The 26,964-nt window shown below is 35.7% G+C and overlaps 1 protein-coding gene across 1 annotated transcript; it reads right to left on the bottom strand.

The window, feature by feature from the left end:
* Positions 1-17,432: 17,432 nt before the first annotated feature.
* LOC132153062 (short stature homeobox protein-like) lies at positions 17,433-25,027 on the bottom strand. The gene is made up of 6 exons (XM_059562221.1): positions 24,654-25,027; positions 23,049-23,257; positions 20,623-20,680; positions 20,250-20,338; positions 18,615-18,830; positions 17,433-18,331 (listed from the first exon to the last, which is right to left on the bottom strand). The coding sequence occupies exons 1-6, from the start codon at positions 24,904-24,906 to the stop codon at positions 18,242-18,244; spliced, it is 915 nt and encodes a 304-aa protein (XP_059418204.1). The 5' UTR covers positions 24,907-25,027; the 3' UTR covers positions 17,433-18,241.
* Positions 25,028-26,964: the final 1,937 nt, after the last annotated feature.

The following is a 26,964-nucleotide window of genomic DNA, read 5'->3' as shown; positions in this document are numbered from 1 at the left end:
CAGAAATTTCATAACTGTGTCTGTGTGTGTGTGTGTGTGTGTGTGTGTGTGAGAGAGAGAGAGAGAGAGAGAGAGAGAGTGTGTGTGTGTGTGTGTGTGTATGTATACAGTATATGTATATAAATACACTACCATTCAAAAGTTTGGAGTCTGCAACTTTGTTTTTGTTTTCTCTTATTTCTTATAAGGCTGCAGATATTTAATCAAAAATATAGTAAAAACAGTAATATTGTTAAATATTTCAAGATTCTTTCCTGAGCAGTTCAAAAGAACAGCATTTATTTAAAATTAAATTTTATAACAATGAAAAAGTCTTTACTTATTTAAAATGCTCTTCCTTAAAAAAATCATACTGACCTCAATATTTTGGATAGTATTGTGTGTATATGAATATAGTTTCTTTATAATCAGTTTTGGGGTAACGCATTATAAATAACAAGAGTTACGTAATCAGATTACTTTTCTTCAAGTAACTAGTAAAGTAACGCATTACTTTTAGATTTTAAAATATCTGAGTTACGTTTTCAAATAATTAAAAAAATTTACTTCGTTTTCCCATTTAGTGACTGACAGCTCTCCTGTCCCCATGTTTAAAGAAATGGGGAGTAAGTGCAGAAGTGTTGTGTGCACTGTATAAACATGATGGTTACTGTAGTTCTAATGTAAAGATTAATATACTTATCTCATCTGCACAAAAAAAGATTCAGTATTCCTCAAAATGAATAAAAACAGTGAAATGCAAACTGAGAATATCGCACAAACCTGCAATAATTAAATATGTTAAATAACACAAATATCTTTAATGTATTTAATCCCATTTTATTAAACAAAAAAACCCAGCCCAGATGATAAAAATGTAACGCAAAAGTAACATAATGCATTATGTTCCATAAAAATGTAACTAACACAATGAATTACTTTTTTAGGGAGTAACGGCATATTGTAAAGTATTACTTTTAAAAAGTAACTTTCCCCAAAACTGTTTATGTCTTTTTTTGTTAACTTTTTTTTTCAAATATATATATAAGAGACAGAAGAAGCTGGGAATTGGCTCCTATAACATGAGACACTCGTCTTGCGTGAAGTTAAAATATTTTTACAACTTGAAGCGCTAAAGTGACAAGGCCGTCAACGAAAGTATGTTTGTCCTCTGCAGTTCAGTGAAAATATTATGAGAGCTTGAAGAACGAGAGGAACGAAGAGTGATGGACAGCTCTGACACTCCAGAGCACTTAGTCAATTATTAACAGTTTCTGCCAGTCACCACATCTGACACGACACAAACACACCGTGTCTAATTTTACACTACTCCGGCAGGCATAGGTCACTTTTAAAGAACACAGGAAAACTCATTTTATCGCAGATTTGACGACCAATCATCCAAATTGGCCCCATTGCTACTGACCCCCCCTTCTCCCACCATAACAGACAATGCCTGGGAGAAAAACAGCCGCTTAGATCTTTGAATTGCAGCTGTCCGTTGGAGCTTGCCAAGGCTGAGATCAGTGTGGTGAAATGGCACACAGGTGTGGGGCTCGACCACAGACGTCTCTTTGCGAAGATAGACATCAGCCTGTCAACGGGGGTTCTCAGGATGCTTTAGGCTGAAACTGCCAACATGTGAAGAGGTCAGGCCCGGTAAAATCTTTACCACATCGTGGATGTCAACCGAAGGAGACCTCAGCCATGTTTTGATAGCCGTCCAACAATTTTAACATCTACTGACAGCGTCTCTCAGCCATCAAAGCTGAGATGTAATTGATAAAAATTGCTTGGTTCTGCGCCCCATTGTAAGTTTAAAATCAGATTGGTACACCTTATTATATATCCGCATGTGAGTGCAGGGTAATTGCTTTTCAGATATTCAGTCTCTTGTATAGGTTAATCTGATCTGAGCATGATTTCCTTACAGTGAGGTTCAGCATGTTTGTGAGATTCTGCCATCTCTTTTTTTTTTTTTTTTTGGAGACATCTACACAACTACACGCACAAGGCTCAAAAAAGCATCACAGAAGAAGTCACAGAAACACATAACTGTCAATGATACTTTTGAAGTTATCTCCTGATGGGACATGGTTGACCAAACCTGATTTTCAGACATGCAGACATTCATAATAAGCTCTGAAGGCATTATACCCAACATCTCAAGAGGCTTTCGTGCATCATGTTGGTTTAGTGTCTGCCGTAGATTTTTTGTTGTTGTTGTTGTTGGATAAAAGAATATGTCTAATCGGTAGGGTACTGTAATTACAAGACAAAGGATCTTTTTAATTAGCATGACAAGCTTGCAGCCTGTTCTTGCCAGACATCTGCTGGGAAAGGTAAAACTGAAGCCGTCCCCTGCACATGTTCCAACAGATGAAAGTAATTTAGTTGCACTTAACTGTCTAAAAACAATTACCGTAAAATGCAGCAGTGTCTTTATGTATGGCTTCTGAAACATATTTTCTCCTGCCTGCCGAACAATTATTAACGATCTTCATCTGCTAGGTACACTTCATGAATTTTACATTACCTCTTGTCATTATCATAACTAGACTATCAAAGATATTAGAAGCCTTCGACATTCTCTTCTTGGGGATCTTTCTTAGATCCATTGTCAAGTATCTAAGAATTGTCTGCAATTGAATTTTACTTGGATTTTTTTTTCCTCAAGAGCATTTGCAAATGCTTAAGTGTGAGGATTGTTTGTATGCCTGTCTGTCTTTCAGTCTGTGAAGACATTATTTTCCTCCATTTTAATGCCATTGTCTTTGTGTAGTTGCTGTAGTTGTGTGTTGCTTGCCACTTTTTGTGAAAATGCCAGATTGGTTGCACCATAGTAAATGTGCTTATTTCATCCATACATTGTGATAACAAGACAGAAACCTTTTTACATTACATCTGATTTGTGCTTAGTTCAGTTTTTTTATTATTATTATTATTATTAGGTGCGGGGGGGGGGGGGGGGGGGGGTTGATGGACATCTGGCAGCATATTGGCAGAATAATTAGCATTTCCCCAAATGCTTTTCTCCATGCTCTGTTCCTCAGCACACTGATGTCTTGTGATGCCCAGAAAACGAGCGTGAATGCCGTGTTATCATTTAGAAACAGGCAGCCAGCTCTAACAGACTGTAATTATGTACTTCCAGGGACAAGATCAGTCTGCAGAACAAAGTGTGCTGGAAAACATTGCTTGGACTATTGGGTTGTTTTGCACAAAATGTCCATCACACACTTGGCATGCTTCGCCCCCCTTTCCCGCTCCCCTTGTGTCTTGTTATATTTCTTTCCGGGAAATTGATTTGCTTATTAATGGAGCAAATAATATTTGCTGATAGCATGTCACGATGTTTACTGGGTCGCTGGCTTGCAGAATGGGTTATAAATGCTATCTCATTCAAGAATGGGGGGGGGGGGGGTCAGAATATTTTGCATTCATAAACTATGTGGCCATTATCCTACAGGCCATGGCTCTGTTGACAGATCTAGCATTAATGTATGGCAAATCCATGACAGAACTGTGTTAGATCTGTTGGACACTTTGAACACTAGAACACTTTGGGGAGAATAAATTGTGTAAAACATGAGTGAATTCACACGCAGCAAAAATATACCATTAGGGCTCATTATTGTTCCTATAGCGTATGAGCCTGCACTTTCATAACCTGCTCTTGTACTTATTCAAAAATAACATGCACGATTCATCTTCAGTGCCACTAGCAGGTCTGCTAGACTAGCATGTAATATGCATGAAAGGTCATGGCGTTGTACTGGCGTTAAAATAAAGTAACTGTAATTAAATTACAGTTACAAATGAAACTGTTAATGATTAAAAAGAGGGTTACATCTGAATATTTTCTGTAAAAAGCTAGGATATGTTGAATAATAGAAATGTGTTGCTTTGACTGTTTTTGATGTACACTATATCCATTTAGTAAAGCTATTCTGCTATTCTGATACTTTTGATTGGTTTTCTTGTTTGAATTTGCAATGCACCAAGTCTGCCATCAATCCACACTGCCATTGAAAGCTTTAAGCAACGACCTATTTGACATATGCCAACATGGCAAGTGATAAAAATGCATTTCAGTGATTTATTTATTAAGATTTTTTTTTTCTGAGGCATTGTTAGATGCCAGTGTTTCCTGTTATAGCTAGAGATGTAATTTCAAATGGACTCTACCTATCAAACTATATCTTGTTATGACTTTAAATCTGTATTTAACCCAAGAACCATATCAAAGTAAAAAAAAAAGTGCTAAAGTTTTGTGGTGGCTGTGATTTAAAATTAAATTATTACAATCTTAATTCTATATATATATATATATATTATTGGAACCAAAAATCGTTTGGTTAAGAATCAATTCTTGATTCCCAATAATGTTTGTGCTTCCAATATTCATTTATTATAACTCTTTGAGTGAAAGTACATTATGAAATCTTGTATCAGAATCAGATATTTTAAGACCAAGGTTTTAGACTTAAATGAGCACTCATGTTTCAGTAGGCCTGCTTAGTTATCCCTGGGGCTTTTAATGGGGAAGACTGATGGGGCATTTCACTCAGTAATCACAAGTAAAACTCAATTTGAGAACAAAGCCACTCAGATTGCAGCACTGCCCCGAGCTACTGAATTTTTGTGTGATAAAGCCTATTATTATCCATATGATTGTAATTATTTACCTACCTGTAAATATGAGCTCCCATGTGAACAACATTGTGTTTTATTAGCTCTTATGTCAGTAATGTATGTAAGAGATGACAGCAGAGTGTGGAAAATTCTTGATTTTGAATAAACCTAATTTAATTCGTTTAGGACCCTGCCACAGGTAGTCAGCAGTCCGGATGTAAAAAATCTGCCTCCAAGAATGAATTACTGCAATCAGATTAATGTTAGAGATTGTTATTATAATAATTCGGTGGCATTATAGAAGGCTTCGCTTAGCAAGCAGTGAATATCATTATCTGGGTACAACAATGGAAATGCTGATGCTCATGGCTGTTTTCTGTTTGCTGTTGAAATTTTGAAACAAACTGAATTTCCCCTATTATATTTCTTCATTTTTCTGCATCTACTACGAATTATCCAGCTTGATTCCATTTAAGGGGAAATGTATATTATAGAAAGACACAGTAATTGCAGCAGACATCAGGCACTCACTGAGAAAGTTACTATGCTGATTGCAGAGAAAATGTTATTATTCTAAGCTTAACTGGAAGCAAGTCACTGCATCTATTAAGAATCCACCCAGCCAAAGAAACATATCAAATCCATACAAGATCCAGAGGTCCACAATTTGAATATAATTACATAGATTGATTGATTTTTTCCTCCTCCATGATTGTGGTAAATGATATCATTCATTTGCTCAAGTGAGTGGAATAACTCTAGTATGACTTCACATAAGACGCACTATATATCATCAGTGTATTTTTATAGTTCAAAGGAGTAGATGCATTTTCATAATCAATAAACTACTTCTGTTTTTGCTTTGAGCTAGACTTTTCTGTAGAAACTCTGCCCTTCTCTAGCCTTCAGTCACCTATACAGCAATCATTTTCATATGCAATTCTTCACTAATTAATGTAAGTACATGTTGCAAAATCTGCAGTTCGAGCATCAAAGACTAACACTGTTATTGCCAATATTTTTCTTTTGTGCGATGTCTTTGTCAGATGTCTTTTTTATGGTTATACACATTCAGTATTAAATATTATAGATGTTATTATTAAATATTACAAATATTTTATTTTGTTTAAATATATAATTATGAACTATTCACTAATTCGTCAAGAAACTTTAGTTTTTATACTTTTTTCTATTATTAATTGCTTTAAAAGTAAACATACTAAAGCAGAATCATGCATGAAAATCACAAATTTGGGTATCTGACTTATGAGAATTGGCATTTACGGATATCATATTTTTCCAATAGAATTATAATGACCAGATCACACTTTTAAATCGGAAAGAAAGCCTGATTAAGTAACTAACTCTCATGGACAGGAGACCAGCAGACCATCAACACTCTTTAGCCTATAATTTTCACAATGTTCCAGTGGCTAGCAGCTAGTCAACAAGCACTTGTGTATGCTTTTAAAATGTAGCTTTTTGTAATTAGAAGTGGAAGTAATGACAACATGAGGCAAAAAATCTTATCAAGAGATTTAGTAATAATAATAAAAACAAATGGCTAGCTTTTCGTAGATAATCTTTGACAATGAAGCTGCTTTCAGTTGTGTTTCACCACTTGTCTCAATCGGCTGACTGTTATTAGTTTGTTTGATTTATGGTAAGTCCTTAAGCAATAATATCTGCTGCTCCAGTCTCTTCTTCAGGACTTGTTGTTCTATTGATCGACAGCAATCACCAGCCAAGGCAGTGCTTCGTTCCCTTGATGCTTGCTAATTAAGATTCTGGAGCATCTCCTTTGTTCTGCCTGATCTGTCCTCTCTGTGTGCTCTTGCGTCGGTTGGGTCATATGGTGTTGCAGTCACCCACGTGGCTTTATGCACTTAAATCTCGATCTGTGTCACGGAAAAACCTTTAATTAAAAACCAGTTTATATGTGCCCACAGACAGTCGATAATTATCATAACCCCACAATGGTGAAGGGAGAAGGACCCTTCAGCTGTTTAACTTAAAAGCTAATGCTACAAAAAGTACATAAAACAAATAATATGACTAAAACCACAACCCTTAGAGACCTCATAATTGTCTGCTTTCATGACAACATCTATCCAGAAAATTACTCCTTAGTTCTTAAGCCTTTCGGGCAATATCACAGAGGCTATCACAAACAAGAGAAGCTTCAGAAAGCCTAGGCCTCCATAGGGATTGCTTAAACCATGCGATTAGCCGGCCATGGGGATCTATTCCCATATAAACAGTTTCAAAAGAGCACTGCCTCATAGCAAACAGTGCTGCTCTGCGGCTGCTGCCTTTTCTGCTCCCTCTAACTCTTTGTCCTCCATTCAGACTTTTCAAGGCGATCTCTTATTTCCAACGAGATACATAAAAGATGAAACAACCTTTGCGTTGATCTTCCTCAGATCTAAAGAGGAATACCTGGAGGTACAGTAGTGTTCTATGTCTATATATTGAAATGAACTGTGAGCGGTCTGGTGCAATAGAATTTGTTTTCTCCCACACACTTCTCAAGTAGATATGAGTACGCTTTTTGACCCTTAACTTTGACATTGAGAATAGAATGGCTCTATAATTAGATGCTTCCAGTGTTGGAGAGTAACTAACTGTAAAAAGAACCGATAGTGTTAAAATAACTTTTTGTATTCTCTGTAGGCTGACAGTTGTTCAGCTGTTTTCAAAATGTGTGTAGTTTCTCCATTAATGAGCTACATTTTCAACAAACAGGGGACTAGCTTGACAAAAGGGTCTTTGCATTGTACACAGCTTCAAATCCAAGAAAATTATTTTTATAAACAAAAGTGCCCTCCTAAACTGTTCTCTCTCTCATATGTACTGTAGACTCATTTACAAAACAAAATGGCCTAATGTATATCTATGTGGGTAAATCTATAGATTTGTGATTAAAAAAAGAAAGAAGAAGAAAAAAAAGGCTGGAAAAAAAAACTTGTGGGGGTGTGTGTATACGCTGTATATATATATATATATATATATATATATATATATATATACACACACACACACACACACACACATACACACTAAAAATATATATAATTTTTAAAACCATTTATATATTATATTTCATTTGTAAGTAAATTTGGATAAAAGCGTCTGCTAAATGGCTAAATGTAAAATGTACATTTATAAACTCTTTTCACAACAATGTTAGGCAGCCCAACTGTTTTCAATATTTATATTAATAAGAAATGTTTCATGAGCACCAAATTAGTGTGACATCGAAGACCCAGAGTAGTGGCGCTAAAAATTCTGCTTTTCCACTACATTTTAAAATATATTAAAATAGAAAAGTTATTTTAAATTGTAATAATATTCAACAATACTATATTTTTACTGAACAAATTACTGCAGCCTTGGAAAGCATAAAAGACTAAATGGAATTAATATTCATTGTTTAATGATCCAATATGCAGTGATGCAGTATGCAGCCTATGACTGACGTTTTATGTGTTATTCAGACTGAATGAAGATTAAAAAAAAAACTCACAGGAAGTCTCTTTTAGCGTGCACCCATAATGCTGAGGTCAGATTCACTCCTAAGACATTACATTCCAGATCAGCCATGTCATTCGCCCACTGCGTGTCGGCCCAGTGTTCTGGAGAGCAGTAACTGCGATCAGACCCTCTGCACATATTACACAAGGCAGGGCTCCATTAATCAGCCATCTTGGAAGAGGCCCAGCCATGGTGTACACTTAACACTTTTAACGTGCCATTTGTCAGCCATATTGGTGTATCTGTTGTATGTATGCAATAATTTCCTAGAGACATTTTGACAGCATTGTCTTTCCAATGTCTGTGGTTTAATGTGGGACTTCATACGCATGCTGAAAACAGCTGTTAGAAAACTCACTCAGGCCAGTGCACTTTGTTACAGACCGCTCATGTTTCATGGTAAGCAACTGTGTGTTCATTAGGACGTCACTTAATGTGTTTACTGATACACTGCTCTATTCCACATCAGTATGTGTGTGTATATGGTGTGTGGTGTCTTATTTTGTAATTTAAAAAATTAATAGGAGTTACCATACAGGGCTTGCAAAATAGCTATCCCAAGGTCCCGGAGGTATTATGTTTTTCAGTCGGGCTACCAAAATGCATCACCACCCTGCCTGATGGGCTATCTTGAATAGTAATATAAAATTTGTTTCTTGTTTCACGTTTGTTTCGCTTGTAGGGGTGAAGCGTTCTAATGCATTAAAGCACATAATGAGGCTAAAGAGAATTCAATTCGGTGCTCGCACTGTTATTTGTGTGCACACAGAGAACGGTGAGGAAAATTGTATCATGAAATCAGTATCAAGAATTGTATCACATCTTGAGTTAAGTGAATCGTTAACATCCCTATGCTACTATTCTTTTGCTGTGGTATCGAAGAAGTGTTTTTTTTTAAATGATAAAGAACCATATTTTTTGCTCATCCTTAAAATGGTGACTCAAAATCTGTAATATGATCCAAGCCATGAGTTTTGTGATCCTTTGCACACCTACTCACATGTCTTATTTGAAGACAAAATACAATCACTGAAGTTTCTGATCATGCTGATTTGTCTGCAGTGAAGTTCAGCCAATGTCTTTTTTTATTTGGGCTAGTTAAATTTATTTTCGGCTACCGAAATCTGAAGAATGCCTGTCTGAAGGACTATCAGGGATTTTGAAATTTTGCGAGCCCTGCCATCTTAGATTTAATTTTTCCACTAAACTCATAGCAATACATTCAGGAAATGCCTTCTACTTAATCAATGTTTATTTAAAATAACATTTTATATTATTAATTATTATTACATTTATATCCATTATCACACAGATCATTCTAGAGAAGCATTATGTCTAATCACAGAACATAGTTCTGTGTTAAGGGGAAAAATAAATCTATTTGTTTATTAGTCTTTTTAAAGTAACTTTATTCATGCATTTTTATTGACACTTTCCAGCACTGAATGAAATAGAAGTTTATGTTTAAGAATTTGGCGGTGGCGAGGTATCTTAGGAGGCAGCATAATTAAGCTTCCTACCTTTTGGAACAGCCTTATTTTCTTTGGCCCTTCAGCACCGTACTAGAAAGGCGGTGTGGTGCTTATGAGCTATCTGACAAACTTATTGAAAATGTGCTCTGGTGGCACGATGATAAATGAGAGGATGAAATTAAGAGGGTTTAAAGAGGTTAGCCATGCAAACAGGATTTGCCTCTGAAGTGGTTTATCAATGAGTCTTTGTATTAACACTAGATATGATACCAAATGCTATTTTCGGTGATGAGCGCTCGACTTAACAAGCACAACTCAATTTCCGAGCAGACGATTCCCTGCCACCCATTTTGAGTAATCTGGTCCCGGCCGGTTATTCAAATTACAATTGAATTCATCTTTCACAGCTTCATCTAATGCAAGCGTTCTCTAGTCAAATCATGCTTTCTTAATGTGCTCATCAATATAGTATATCTGGGCCCCGGGGGACAGAGTGTAAAAGAACTAAACAGGAGAGATCTGTTTCCATAAACGTGTAGGGGATTATGTACCTATGACATTTATTAGCTTTACTACGAGGACGCTAAAACTGAGAGTCTGTTATCGCGCGTGCAATAACTCATTTTGTGTAACAGCGTATGTAGTCATGGAGACTGTGCTGAGAGCTAATGTTTATTATGCCCTGTGAAGATTCGCCTCTTCGAGTCGTCCACGTGGGTTTATAGGCATCAATATTTTCCTACTTTACCACTTCGCTCTGCACACAATAGGCTACAGTGTCCAAGCTTCAAAGAACAGGACTGGCTTCCTTTGATTTCAGGTTACTATTACACAAGACACTCTTTTTTTGATTTAACTGGATCTTGGAAAGGTCTGATTCATTATTAACAGGTAACTGAAGGCGAAATAATTTAGTTTTGTTGTCGTTTTTATCTGTTTTGTCCTAAAAACACAGCATTTGAAAGGGAATTTCAGACATATGCTCACTTTTAACCCAATCTTCATTCATCATTTAGATGTATAATTTGACTGATTGGGTTTATGGGAGGTTGCTGCTGCACAGTAACAACACACACTGATTCATTGTGAAAAATTATACAGTTGCATTCAGTAGTTGCGAACTGGTCACGATAAGACCTAGATCTTTCCACAGCTCTTAGAAATCCACCACCTCAGTGAACTGCAGCAGTTCAAGCTGGAGAAGTTTTTTTTTTTTGCTGCTATTGATTAATGGTCAGGAACTGTAAAACATTTGGGAAATGTAGAGATGGGCTATAATCAGACTATGTTACATTCCCTCTGGCTATTTACAGACCCAAGTGCCCTTAGCCTTAAGAAAGTTAACATTTTTACCTCAGAAGAATTTCTGAGCTCTACAGTAAGCGTGAGCTGGTGGGCACCATCAGGAAGTTGGAAATCGCTGTCCCTATTTCTCATTGACTGGTTAAAGATCATCTCTTCAGTTGATTTACAGTTTATTTTTTCATCTGACAGCACCAAATATTGTTTAAGCTCTCTTTTGTCATAGAATCGTTATGTGTTTTTGTGAAATATATTGCTTTATAATACAACATAATGTTAAGGATATTTTCCAAAATTGTGTTAAGCACCAAAAGACTGATGTGCTAGGCAATTGGTTTAGTCCAAATTGATGGGGTTGACTTGTGGCTGAGAACCCGACCTGGCAGATAATGTTGGCAGAATCGGGAATCTTGTTTTGTCTTTCATCAGCCATTTTCTCACAGCACTCGTAAACGTCTGAGCTGGTCAAAGTGGCCAACTTACAGCAAAATGAACAGCTTGAGAAGTCAATCTCATTATAGACCGCTTGAGACTGTCCCTTGAAATGAAATCATTTTTCTTGGAAGTGCCCCCAGCTAACTATGATTAATTGTGAGTGCTATGGTTTGGTTTATTGCATTGTTTTATTATGAACCTTATCAATATTGCAGCGACATTAGTGGTCCAAATTTTTTTCATCTATTTTTTTTCCCCTGTGTTCATGTTTCTACTTTGGTTTTGTAGGATTTTACTTTCTTTGATTGGTTCAATAATTAGAATAATTGCTTCCACCCATTCATTACATGGATACTCTCCTTTACTATGCTAACATTGCTAATATCCTATCATGGTAAGCTAGCATGTGCAGTGACTTTTATGGTAGTTGTAAAGATAGTTGCAAACCTTATGTATATTCAGCTCTCTATAATAACTGGCGAAGGGTGGCCTCAGTAATAAAATAGGTCAAAACAGACTTTATTATGATTATTATGATGATTATGATATGTCTCACAGAAATGAGTGTGGTCTGTTTCATTGACAATATTGATCTCATATCATGTGACCACACTCTCAAAGCACTGCTTCGATTAAGAATTTCAGTCGTAACTGTACTCACACAAACAATACTTTTCAAGAGTGTTTTTCGGAATGCCTGATTTTAAAGTTCCCCTCAGGATAGCACTGAAATGTATTCAGCCACTTTGACCTCTTGCTCTTAGAATGTAGGGTGTGAGACCATAGCTTAGCCCAGTTGCCATGTGGTAACCCCGTAAGAAATCCTTTGAGGCCTTGACAATCCTGAAAATACCCATAATCTAAATGTGAAATTTCACATTTGCTTCATGTCATGCGATCGCATGCCTTGTTTGTTAAACCTTCAGTGCTTATGCCTAATATTAATCAGATCTTCTTAGGTAAAAGATGTTGTTTCAGGCACTGTCCCTCTTATTAACATTTTGTTGTAAAAAAAGAAGTACAAGATGTTTGCATTTACATTATAATGCATTTGACCCTAAGTCAGGAATTGGCATGTAATTATTTTCCCCTCAAGTGCTCTTTATTTGTAGGAGTGGAGGGATCGCTTTAGGAATTCACTGAAATGTTTAGAATTCTTGTTTCGCCTTCATTGTTTTCTCATCAGATTTATGGTGGTTTGATATTTTCAGACAACTAGAGATGCTGGATTTATTTTGACATTGTGCTTCATTGTTACCAGTTTATCATAATAGCATGTAATGCCTTTCTCTACAATTCTTGTGTGTGTGTGTGTGTGTGTGTGTGTGCGTGTGCGTGTGTGTGTGTGGAAAAGTCCTTTTGAAAAAGTTTTCTATTGATGTTCTGTAAACTCTCTTCATGTTGCTGACTGTAAGGGTTAAGGAAGTAATTTTTTGCACAATACGGGACTCCACATTGGACTTTAAATAAAATTAACAGTGACAACACAGAAACTGAAGGACTGGGCCATGATTTACACAAAGCTTAATGTGCGGTTTAAATTATACACAGCAAAAAATCACTGTAGATTATCACAAAAAAAAACAACCAGACAAACAGTTTTTCCCATATGGACAAACACTTGGAATTAGTGGGGTTTTTTTTAAACACAGCAGGGATGCATGTTGAATTTGTCTCAATAAATAATTTTGCATACTGGTGTGGTAAATTAAATATTATGATAAAGGTTATAAAACATGTCTGGTCTTTCTTCATATGCAATTTTAGATACATTTTTATGAGACTAGTCAAAAAACAGCTCCTGCTGTTATGAAAAAGTGCTTCAGATTGGTTTTGATCTGACTCGTTTCTTTGGTAAAGCCATTTCAAGCATTTACTTTATTAATATTCACTTTTTTCCCATGGTTTTTGTTTAAAAAAGTATTGTTTAGTCGCTTGTAGAGAATAAGCGTAAAATATCTTTTAAAGTAACTGACACTATGAAGTCATCTCAGACAGTGGCATCTGTTCACATCTTGAATGACATTAACTTAATGAGTGTGAAATAGTGTTAGATAAATGTGGTAAACAGTGAAATGGATTTCAAAATTTTCATCATTCAATATTGCATGGCTGCAATGCATTCACATGAGAACGCTTATCTGGTTTTATCTCCCAGTAGAGCGAGATAGACTAAGGGCATTGAAAAATCAGTTGCCTCTGAAGCATCTGACTTTGATTCCCACTAGTAAGAAAAGATTTTCACTGTCGCCAGCCATTCAATCATAAAGCTTATCTGAAAGCAGTGGGAATGCCAGAGAGACATGACTCCATTGTTTGTTTATCACTTCTAGTAATCAGAAATGAAACCAGCATTGATCACTAGTGAAAACATCAAAACAGCGCTGGTTATCAATTCCAATCAAAATATTCCTGAAATTTTCTATTCAAGTTGTTAAGCTTCAGAGTTTTTAAGAAATCTGGTCTCAGTTATTATCTGCAAGTGAAATATTTTACAATAGTCAACATGGAAAAAATAATTATAACTCAAAGCATTTTAACAAGAGATAAATGTTTGGTTTTATCTGATTTTCTGTCTGGAAGGGCATGATCTCAGAATCAATATATTTTAGTTATGTCTAACTGAAGGCATAATTTAATTTAAACAACAAGTGCTTTCACAAAATACATACAAGCATCCCGTTTAAGCCTTTTGTTGGAAATTGGAATAAACAGGAAACACTTTTCTCTGAAAGGTAAACAGAAACTGTTTTCATTGTTATGCAATGTCAGATTTATTGTAGATTTGATTTTTAATGATTTTATAAGTAATTTCTGTTTTAGCAATCAAAATAAACATTATTAAACATGATTGAATAATCATTGAACACATTTTAGTGTTTTATATACACATATACATATATATATATATACATATATATACATACATATATATATATATATATTCACACACATATACATAAAAAATATTGTATGTTGTTTTGTGTTTTAACAAATGGATTCACAGTGATTTGTTTGTAATGTCTCACCTTTTCAGAAATGTTGGCCTTTTTGACCACTTTTTATCGTGAGAAGATCAGGTTTTTGAACTTTCAAATGGTTTCTCGCTTCTTACAGGTAAAACCACGAAGGTACTGTAACTTGTCTCTCAAAGTGGAGGCTAACAGATTTTGAATTGTAACTTTTATGCTGCAAGAGAAATGGCACCTAAAGAAGAGTCTTGCTACTTTACTATTCTGTTAGATCCAGGTCCTGTAGGGTTTTAGTATGATGCTTCAAAATACAACAGATTTAGACTGAATAAGAAAGCAATCCCAGACCAAGAAAACGGCTAGCTTATTCGTTGAGATTTAAGTGGCTGATAGTTGAACACTGTGAAGTTTTGCAACGTTTTCTTCCACAACTTGATTTTAGAACCAAATAATTGGCCACAGATGTGTCAAATAAGACTTAATTGTTGATCGAATCAGGAGATATTAGCTATTGCCAATGCATTGAGTTAACATATACATATACGACTGAAATCCAGCTCCAGAGCATTTCTTGTTTTTTGTCACTGCTTGAATTCAGCACAACACCTTTAATTTTTAAAAAGTTCTTAAGATTCCGGGTTACTTACTTTATTCGCTCTCTTTAATTTTGCTGTGGAGGAGAAAGTTTATGGTGGATGAACAGATGAATGTTTTCCAGTCACTGAAGCCTAGCTCCTTGTTAATTTTGCCAAAAGCTAATGAAAGAGGATGTCAAAGACTGAAGCTTACATATCTTAAAGTTGAAAATGCACTCAAGCTCCTGAAGACCTAAAGTGTGGACGCTAAGAACTTTTCCAACTAGAATTCCCAACACCTCTTGTACGTCTTTCTTCTTTAGAGCCTTGGTGAAAAGATTAAAACATTTCCTTGCACTTACAGAGAAAAACAATATTTACGTAAGTTATGCATGGACATATAGTTTGGCTGATATTGATAAGGCTCACATGAATCGGTAGCACGTGTTAAGTTCTTCTGGTTTCAGCAGGAATGGCACAAAGTGGGGAAGAATGTCATGTTTTTGCCTTTTCTCACTCAAAACCATTTCATTTTCCTATGCAGAATATAATTCAGCATTTCATAAGAAGTGTAATACTCTCATAAGTTGTTAGATGTTACAAGTAAGTGTCTCTTGAATGTACAAGAGGGGAGTATTTTCTGAAGTTTCTTTCATGCTACAAAAAAGAACATTTTAAATGGACATCAGCTTTAGTATTGTCAGTCATATGACTACAATAAACTTCAAGTCACTTTTAATGCAAGTAATAACATTTATAAAAAAAAAGTTTAATTTGATTTACTTTTAATTAAGCCTTTTCATAGGCCATTTGCTTGTCTTTATTAGTGACTTGCGGCCAGTATAAATACCTTTGTGTGTTTGTACATGTTAAAAATAAGCCTTGTGGGTTGATTGATGGTGGTCCTATGTTGCCAATTATTAGAGTACATAAAAGGATGCTGTTATGTTCTGCTTCATCCAGCAGACCCCAGCCAGAGGTCAGTGCCTAAATTTGCGAGTATCAGCCTCTGCCTATATCACTTCATCTTGATGTATGAGTGCTAAGCTACAAATGAAATGTGCTCCGACCTTTTAGAGGGTACTTGCTCAACAGGACGCCATTTGGACTAATTTCTACATGCAATTTAGACAAAAAGCCACTATGTTGCCTGCAATTACTTTGTGTACACACATCTGGATTTGGGTTTCCAGATGCAAAAAGGCCTCCAAAAACGGCTTGCTAAAGTCAGATGTGACTGTGATGTTATTTTAGATAAATGGGGGGTACAGATCCATATTGCACCTCATACATGACAAAGAGGCATGAATTTGTCTCAATAGACTCAAGGATCAACATCTAGTACATTTTGATGGTAAATACATTTTCATTTCATTGTGGCTCCTCTATATAGAGTAGAGTCTTGTAGTAATTTTAACAAATGATAATATGAGCATATAATATACGAACGTGTCTGAACTAGAGCATCCTTTATTCAGAAAATTGCAGAGGGCCACAAGTTTTACAAACTCTATTACAAATATTTATAACTTTTATTGATAGATTACTTGTACAAGATGTACATTCTTTTTTTGTGTGTGAAACAACAGAAGTAAAACAAATCAATGGTGAATCATGTTTGGGCATGCTTGCATATGCAATATGACGGGATACAACAAATTCCTTGGAGCATCAAGAACATCTCAACACAAAGTATTATGGTTTCATCCACCATCCCTGAAATGTTTGTAAACTCAAACACGCTACATTTTAGTCAAACACATGTACTGCAGTCACACCTTTGCGTAAAACTGTTCCAAACGTTAACATTTAAAAAATATATAAAAATAAATGCAAAGCCATGTAAATATGTACACTTGAAATTCGACTATTTAACATTTATAAACTTTCAGATAAAATAATAAATAAAAGCACCAATGACGTCAATTAAAGAAACGGAAACATTCCTAAACAACTGTAATGGTGAACAATGAAAACAGCCAACAATGTAGCGTTTATTGTTCGAGGTAGACCTGACCAAGATCTACTACCGTAGTTCAAAGGCAATTGATGTCTGAACTGAATCTATTTCATAGGACAGTCATGGAAATAATACTGCTTTTGTTATCTTGGTAACAAATTCTTAAGCTTGCTATATTCAATTCAGGAAACTGTAGACAGGTTCTTGTTTATATGGGGAAAAAAGACTCTGGATCCAGTTGCTGAAATTCATGTCGTACTGTAAATGACTTTGGAACTTTAAATTAAATAATTCTACCTTTACTAATGCGATCAAATTGTTGTCTTTGGTGGATTAATTGTTATGTTAAAACCCAGACATGTTTATGATTTATAAACCTAGAGCATTTTTGTACAGTGTCAGTTACAGGGGAATTCAACATCTCTTTAAATGCACGTGTACAAAACTATATTTGAATACCATTGAACTTCGGGGAGGTATGGCACATTGCAAAAGAGTATGCAAATAATTTTTACACAGCTTTTAAAGATGTGTTTGTGGCGAACATCAGTGCCAAAAACCCACCAACTTCAAAATCATTGTTTAATTAGCAAACATCAACCGCTATATTACATTTTCCATATTTACAGTATTGCACTTAACTGCACATAATTGCATTTCAGTTAAACTGATGTTCCTTAAAATGTTAAATTACACGGTTACCTTTTATCCTTTTCGAAACAAACAAACAAAAACAAGTCATTTCAATGTATTTCAGCAAAACGAAAGCCAAATTTGTTTCCCCCTTACATAGTAGTATATCTTGCATGAAGGATTGTAAACCCCTTAAGAGCAAGACCTGAAGTGCAAAAGCTATAGGTTCACTTCTATTCCAGGACACATCACATAAAAAAGAGAGCACAAAATATGAGAATGAAAGCTAAAGTCCATACACATGCCCAGAAGGAAGTAACAGCAATTGAACATTTCCTCCCAAAACAGAAAGAATCATAAGAATTCCACTAAAAACCAGGAGATTGTACCATTGATGTTATTGCTGTTTCCAGTCTTTGTCCACAGCAGAATGAACAATGAAAAACAAAATAAAAATGCAAATAACTGCTTTAGATATTAATTGTAGTGGAGGCTTATCATGGCAGTGATCAACATAGATGTATGTCAGTTACAATGGAGGCCAGCCCCAATAGGTCAATCCTTCATTTGAGCACGTGCACTAGGCAGTGGCACAGTGGTAGGAGGCAAAAATGCCCGTCTCTTTCTTTTCACTTTGAGGTTGAGATTCCAAAGTCTCAGTGTCTGTCCATAAAAACACAATCTCTAGCCTCACTTTGTGTCTGCCTTTTGCTTTTTTAAAAAGTCTTCACTCCTAGTTGGTTTTCAGACAGACATCCAGATATTTTTGTATGGTCCTGGAGCTGTGATCTGTGCCTGGAAAGGGCTGAGCCAGTGGCCTCCAAGAAGTCCTGCCTGTTGGACGAAAAGTAAAAGGTGATTCATTGGTATTTAATTACCTTTCTCTACAAGTGGTTTGTTTTGGCAGCTGGTTTTTTGTGACTTTTTTTCTCTCTCTCGCTCTCATTCTCTCCCCTTACACCCCTTTTTTCTCTTTTGTTTTTATTTTGTTTTGTTTTAACTGTGAGTGTCACGGCCTTTTCACAGGCTTAGTCTTGTGTTAGAAGCAATTATCAGTTCAGAGCAGCAGAGAAGCCCATGGGGGTCAGAGTCCCAACGCCTCGGCATGTTTTCTTGCCTTGAGTCGCAGGTCAGCGATGCTGGAGTTCTTGCTATTGCTCTTGGCAGCAGCTACCACGGCGGCCGCCGCAGACGCCGAGTCTGCCAGCGACGCGATTGGTAATCCAAAAGGCGGGGGCGGGAACATCAGATAGGGAGCGTGGGCTGCGAGGTGTGGGTGCAGGTGAGGATGGGAGTGTGTTCCGACCCCCTCCAACTGTAACTGAGCTTGGACCTGTGGGACAGGCAAAAACAAACATGGAGTTAGTCAGCGGCCACGGGGTCAGCTCGAGGAGCAACAGGGATCCGGTTTCAGGCTCGGACACCCCTCTGAAGGTTTTCGCAAACTGTTTGCTTTCAGTAAAAACAGTCACTTGCTCAGTGCATTCTTTTTCATCTGCTCTTGAGCTAAATTATTATGCAATCAGCTCATACAGCTTAATAGTCAAAGAACTTTCAACAGCTGCAAATCTCACATCTCAGTATATTAGTTTGATCCACACTGAATCTTGCCATACAACCGTTAAAAGCTGCAACATCATGTAATCTTAATTATATATTCAATGGCATAAATAAACAATTTTGCACCCAAAATATTCATTCTCATATATATAAATATTTATTCACATGGTTCCTAGGGGTGGAAGGGAAGATGTAAGCAGGCAGCATAAAATATCAGGTTGCGGATTCTTGGCAATTATTTCAGTAAGATGAGGTGAAAATTAGACATCCACTGACTTAAAAAGTGACTTATTTTTTATTTTCTTTTTAGTATTCTTCTCATGTATCTTTCTCTGCACAGAGATCATAAATATTCCAAAGCTTTACATTTTGCAGTCCAACTAAAATACAACATCTGACAAGCTACACAAGTTTTTGACAGTGGGAAAGAATGTTTTACCAATGTTTCTTTTTTCTGTTTTCCACATGAATACAAACATAGGGAGATTACTTTGAAAGGAAGATAAATAACGTCAGACCTGGTAGTCAGTTATTTTTGGAAAATAATCAGGTATGAATATGGCCTGTCGCATCCGAGTTTCTTTGCTGCTCACAATTTCTAACCACAGGCCTTCTGACTTTATTCCTGGCACTTGCATTTATTTTAATATCTCTGTGTGAAAATACTCATAAAAATTAAAGCAGCCCCTTGCTCCAGCGTCTCCACAAATCAGTCAGACTGGACTGTGCAACCCCTCTACAGGAGCAGTCAGAACAACAGGTGGTGGACATTTGTGGTGTTCAGTATGCAATCCTCATGCCTCAGCCCTGCCAATGCTGCTCAGTGCCAATAACCATCAGTGCGTTATTCCTCTCTTTCATAATCTCTTTTATCTGCCTTTCCCTAGCTGTGCTATTAGCTTAATTATGGTTGCTCTCTCGTCTGGCTGATTCAGACAGTTCTTCACCACCAGATGAAATGTCTCTCGGTCCCTCTTATCTCATTCGTCTCTCATCGGGCCCCGGAGGTGAAAGGTTCGCGCCCTTTGCGCAACGCATGACTAGCATCACATCAGATTGTTTGTCAAAGCCTAAACATTTCTCGGGCAGTGGGCTACTTTTATGTGATTTATTTAGTCGACTGAACTGCACGTTTGCACATCACAGAACACCAATATAAAGAACGAAGCCATTTCAGCTTCGTTACTCCTACCTGTTGAAATGGCATTCTTAGCGCGCCCATATTCACGTAAGGAGCGACCCTGCACGCGTCCAGGTGACTGGCGGTGCCCAAAATAACACCTGAATAGAAAGGAATAATAAATGAGCAAAGATAGTCATAATGATTTTTTATGTAGATGATTTCACCATTTACATCAAGTTTAAAATGTAATGAGTTATTAAATGGTGTGTTGATGAAGTGGACAAATAAGAGCTGCTACAGCTCACGAGCACCCAGTTCTACTCTGACTTGGGTCATGCCCCTTTATAAATGAAATTAAATATGCTTGAAATATTAAAATCTAATATTACACATAACATTTAATAATTAGGTTATTTATTAAAATATTATTTATCCTTTTTACCTTTGTGCATTTGATTTTCCTGTTTTCGGCATTTCGCTCTTCTGTTCTGAAACCATACCTAAAACAGAAAAAAATATCGTGTTCACCACAACTTAAATGACAGAAATCTGCATATTTGTTATATTTATTTTGTCCATGCAACCAACTTTAGAGAAAAACTATGCCGATTTCTGTTGCCTCTGATAATCGGTGAAGTTTATTATTTCATTAGACATTTCAGTTGGAAAAGCGAGTTCAGTTATTCATTGTTCCACAAATCTTTTTCATAATTAATATTCCAATTTTCGTCTTTTACACCAATGAATTATCTGTATATTATTTGGCTTTGTCTAGCCTATAAGTAAAACATTTTAGTTTTCGTATTTATTTATTTTTCTTTAAATTAGCTAAATAATGTAGGCCTACGAGCTCTTGTCAAAGCACCATCTAAACTAACTGACAATTTTACATTGCTAAAATGTAGGCCTTTGTCTATTTTTTTCTCCAATAAAATTAATTTGCTTTATCACAGGTGCTTGAGAAAACATGAATGAAAATATGAATTATGAACAGTGCAAGAGTAATCTACGGCTACAGTTTTCTATCATTACTCACTTTGGTCGTTTCAGTTGAATCAGGCTATTAGCGCTGCTTTTTCAACTCTCAGACTCACTCATTAAAATTTAAAAGGAAACGTCTGTCAATCTGTTTTTTTTTTTTTCTTGTCTTGTTTTGTTTTTGTAAGACACTCGGATTTTGAATTATAGAATCTATTATTATTATTATTATTATTATTATTCAGTGTGTGACTTTTAGAGCGCCAAAATGAATGCATCATACTTCAGTCTTTGATCGATTGTAATTATCCAGCACTATGCTATAGGGAAAGTGAGCTACACTGGTTTCGACAGTTATTTCTTCATTAAGGACCACTCAATGATGCGGTTCACAAATACCCTAATCTGATTTCCTTTTGATTTTTATTAGAGACAGTGAATAATGACATTTAATTTAGCCCTGCACCAAAAACCGAAAGATATTAGTCGTAATTGAATTACTGCCTTCTCCTCACCGAGGTCTCATAACTTTCAATTAGATTCTTGACAGCTGGTCGGCGTAGGGCTTATATAGGACAGTATAGTAGCAGGTCCATATCAACTAGGCTAGCTCACGTCCATTGCATTTAACTCTGAATTTTCTGCGAAAATTGAAATGTGATACGAAAATGCCGTTGTGATGCATTATACAGAGGCGTCTTTTTAAGGCAGTATGATTTTTTGGTTGCATCAAATCACAGATTGACCCATTCTTTGTTCTCCTCTCTTAATCTGATTCCGCCTCTGAAACATTAAAAATATGTTGCAAGCTGTCACACTGGCAAACAATGTTACTTATTTTCCCATTACGTTTTGTAACACGGCCTGTGCCACTGTAGGTGTTAAAACGGAATTTGATTATTCCTAATACATTTTTATAGGAACAGTATATCAAGGCAATGGGCAGATATAACAAAGATAAGGTTAGAGAAAATGAGGTGAGTGACATAAGAAGGTATCCCTGCAGCAGCGGTTCAATCTCTTCATTAATGTTAATGATGTGGTTAGATCTTTCTGAATAACAGATAGATAACAGAAATGTTTTGTGTAGGCTATGAGTGAACAGAACAACAACCGTGTCCAAATGGTAAACATCTCAGGCGCAGGGTATAGGCTATGATATACAAATTACTTAAGCAAATGTGTAGGAGAAATGAAGGCCTAGCATCACACTTACTATCTGTATTATTTATTTGATTATTTTCTCCTTGCCAGTTCACTTCTCTATAGGCTATAACACGTACGTCTTCCTAAGAAGGGCTTAACAGTACTTTAATACTAATAGATTGCCTATTATTTCTACCTTTAAAAACTGCTAACAAAAGCCCTTTAGTTTTACCTGTAGGGCTACATTAAGTTATCAGCGTCATAAAGTCCTCTAGGCATATAAATATATATCTACACCACAGCAGCGCTATTATAGGAGACTTAGTATTACTTGCTAAAATCAAATATAAAAGCAAGAAACATTATGAATAATCTCCGTGGACATTATTTTTCTCAATTATGCTATGCTGATTGTGTTGTTGCCTATTTTCACACACTGGCCTACTTTAAACCTATTTCGTGAACATAGGCCTACATAAAACATTGAAAAATGAGTGACACAGATCCCCCGTTTGACATCAGGGTTATTTGCGTTTCCACTAAAAGGTGCATTCGTGATGCATTCGTTTAAAAATGAATGATTTTTTTTTAAATTTATTTATTTATTTATGTATTCATGTTTAATATTTGCCTGATTTGTCTGTTCTATTTGTTTGTTTGTTTGCTTTTTTCTTTTTTTTCTTTTTAGATTTTTTTTAAATAATAAAAAGAATCACTGAAGTGTTTGGAAGAATGGGCTCTTACCTGCACGCGGGCCTCTGACAGCCCGAGCCTCTGACTCAGCTCCTCGCGCATGAAGGCGTCCGGGTAATGCGTCTCATCAAATAAGCGCTCCAGTTCATTCAGCTGCTCTAAGGTAAAATTTGTCCTGCTCCGTCTCTGCTTCAGTTTACTCTGTGCGTCCTCGTCCTCTGACTTCACATCCTCCTTCTTGTCTTTGCAATCATAAATTCCTGTGAAAATACAGCATAAACGCATCAACAAAGTATTTCTTTTAAAGCGTTCATTTATTACACGAGTGTATAAAGAGCGTGCAGATGGCGGCTCAGAAATAATCTGGAAGTAAATACATCTAATTAATAGAAGCCTATACGACATGTCAACAGGGAACACTTTTTTTCTCGAAGATATATCTTAAAAATTAAAAATGAAACCAAGATAAACAGTGAGAAATTGCTGCTGCTTTGAAAAAAAACGTAATAGCATACATTGTGGAAATCGTTTTACAAATAACACTGACTTACAAATAAACACTTACATTACATTACATTTCTTTTAATATGCAGGCCTATGAATTGTAATTGGGCAGATTCTTATATTTAAGATACATAGATAAAGAGATATTACAAGATATTACAAGATATTAGTAAAAATGTAAAAAAATTAGTAAAGAAAATTCACCGTTTAGTATATATATATATATATATATATATATATATATATATATATATATATATATATATATATATATATAATAACTTAATTCCAGCAGTATTAATAAAATGTTTGCAAATTCTGGAAATAAAATGTAAACTTACACAACTTTGTCTTACTGCAATAGTTTTCTCGCTTTCTTTAGTTTTCAGTGCAGTATATTATCAATGGCATTTAAATTTACTCAATTATTATCATTATTGTTATTATTATTAGCAGTAGTAGTAATAGTAGTAGGCATTATTATTAATGAGGTGTTTCATTCCAAAACAAGATGTCATGGGCCTCCCATGATTATCGTCTTTCTTCGTCTGCTTTCTTCGCAGTTTGTGAAGCAAACACGTTTTAAATTAAATCTCACTTTTAAAATATTATCACCCATATGGTTCGGTGTTAAATGACAGCCTGTTTAACTTTATTTAGACATTTTTTTTTTTTAAATTAAGAGAAAATAAGTGTCTACTCATTTGCTGACAATTTAAGGAACGCTTACGCAAATTAATTGATCATCCTTTCAGATTTGACAAGGGCCTAATGTTTTGACTTTAATAGGCTACTTCAAATGTGAGTACGGACTTCTTTTTTGTTTTGTTTGTTTAACATTTACTGAGATTATTTTACTTGAAATTAATCTTGCATTGCTGTTCTTTTCAAAAGAAAACGGTTCTCTGCACAGCACGAACAAGTGCCCACTGCATCAGCTGAATAAAAGCTTGAATTTCTCCACGCATTCGCATGCTAGTTAGCCTCTCAAGGCGATCGAAATCTCTCTATAAGATTATCAAAATGACCTCAATATACAATGTATTCAGATTGTATAGCTATTTTAACAACGTATTCGCGCGAAAATCTAATTGTAAACGCGTCTGCGGCGAAACACGTTATTAGCCTACACTTTGCGAAAGTGTAACTCACCGTCAGTAGCCCGTGTCACGTTAAACTCCTTCAATTTCTCCTTTTCCAGCTCTACGTGCTCCTTGTAAAGGTGTATCGGACAATGGTTGTTGTTGGTTTCTGTAATTTCCTGAAGGCTGGTCTCCGAGTTTCCCAGCTCTCTGGCTCGGGCTAAACCACTCTCCAAAACTTCCCTGTACGTGATGCTCTCTTTGCTGCTCTCCTTGCTTTTCTTATCGAAGGATTTCGACACGAACGCCGTGAGTTCTTCCATGGTTGATTACAGAAATCCACTTTAAAATGTATCTAACGCGAATCTTTTTGTCTGCTCAACAATGCATTCGTCGATATGTTTGCGTGTAGAAGGTTTATAACACTCCTGCTGTTATGTCTGTGTTTTTCAGATCACACTATTTATACACGGCCACCTCAGCCCGGCCCCCATCGCCATCATGTCTGGAGTCATTACAGGCGCTTCTGAATCCAACTTTCAGCGGCTTTTCCTCAAATCAATGCTGTACTGCATGGAGTCCTCTTAATTTAATTATAATTAATTAGGATTCCTACAGTGCCGTGTGGTCAATTGGAAATGGGAACCGTGTTTAATTAATTCCGTGATAATTTCACTGACGCAATTAGAGGATATGAATATTGCAGCATGACATTATCAGTTCATTCTGGTATATTGACGTTAACATGGACGGAGGCTATCGAGAATCTGATGATGGAAATTAGAAAAACTAGTCGAGCGAAAATAGTCAGTGGTAACTTGCACACGATCGTCCAATTTGTTGAAAACTTTTCGATGTTTTCTTCGTCAGTCATTATGTTGAGTGTGTTATTTAGCTAGTTTGTCTGATATAGCCTATCAAATACAAATAAAGTATTTTTAAGAAGTAGTTCATTGCATGTTTTTATATTAATTTATCATATTCCTATATAGCAATTTACATTAATAGGCCTACATTTTAATATAATATTAATCCTGATATTTTAAGATATTACTGGTAGCTATAAATAATATCGTAAACTGGCCGCTTTCGTAGTTAATAGCTATTCCAATATGCTATCATTTTCCCACATGTGCTTTTATTTTATTAGAAAACGTATTTTATTCAACAATTTAAAAACATTGTTTTTATCCCAAATTGTAAACATTCAAATACATATAAAACATTTATAACTTTTATAAACATTTTAAGCCCACGTGTAAAGATAAGAAAACAATTAGTGTGATTGTAGCACAAACTGACCAAAACTCTTTGCAATAATTGTTTAGGCTAATTTTGTAGCCTATATGTCGCAGTTGCACGACGCAAGTCATGCTAAAGCCTACCTTTGATCTTAATACCATATTGTATGTAAAAACATGCAAGGCGTATGTTTATCTTCATATTTTGGGCTTTATTTAAAACTGTGTACTAAATATGCTCTCAATATTTTTTATATATATTTTTAATAATATTGATTAGTTTTTTAATTCTTAAAGTGTGAGATAAAATCGATAGCTAAATCCATCAGTGAGATAATCATGATCATTCATTTCTAGTGTGGTTATTTTAAAAATACATTAGACTCGGATATGGTGCTATGATATTATCACAGTGAAGGGCGAGAATAAAAAGGGCAGAATCAAAGGGATGATATGATCCCCTCTGAATATTGAGCACCGTGGTGTGAAATCGCTCATGTAAACCTCACAGATGACGTGTTTGATAGCGCTTTATTTATTAAATCCATCCTCATTTAAGGCTGCAGCCCCATATTTGAATATTTTTCTAACGCATGACTTTGTGGTTCATTTTTTCTAATCTCTGTTTTCAGTTAAATAAATATTTTTTTTATTCCCAAACGAGCATTAGATAGCATAAATGAGATTATTTTTTCATGTTATTGTTGATCTTTTAATTTTTATTTATTTATTTTTGTCCTGGAAAAAAGTAGGCTAATTCATATTCTCACAATTCAAATTGTTGTCACTCTTCTAAGGTATTATTTTTGCGCAATAGTGTTGGCTATATTTAAGCAATGATGCTGGATGGAAACTCGTTTGTAGGGTCACGTCAAAGGAAGGATAAAGTGTGTCAGGTGCACCTTTGATTCCGGGAGATTCCAAGAGTAAGCTGAAACACCGCTGCCTATGATTGGATTACTCCGTTCTCAGTTTTTATTATAGCAGCAGACGGTAGGCCCTAATATTTTTTAACGTCAGCTGTGATACCTTCTAGAAGCCCTTTTTTTAAAAATTTAGCTCACTTTAACGGATTGTAGGACTTCAAAGTGGCTGGTGCAGATGTTTTCTAGTTAGTAGCCTAACCTACACCTATCCAAG

This window comes from Carassius carassius, chromosome 11 (genome assembly GCF_963082965.1).
Source record: "Carassius carassius chromosome 11, fCarCar2.1, whole genome shotgun sequence".
Classification (NCBI taxonomy): Eukaryota; Metazoa; Chordata; class Actinopteri; order Cypriniformes; family Cyprinidae; genus Carassius; species Carassius carassius.
Note: the sequence above shows the minus strand (reverse complement) of the source record. Positions and strands in the feature narration are given on the sequence as shown.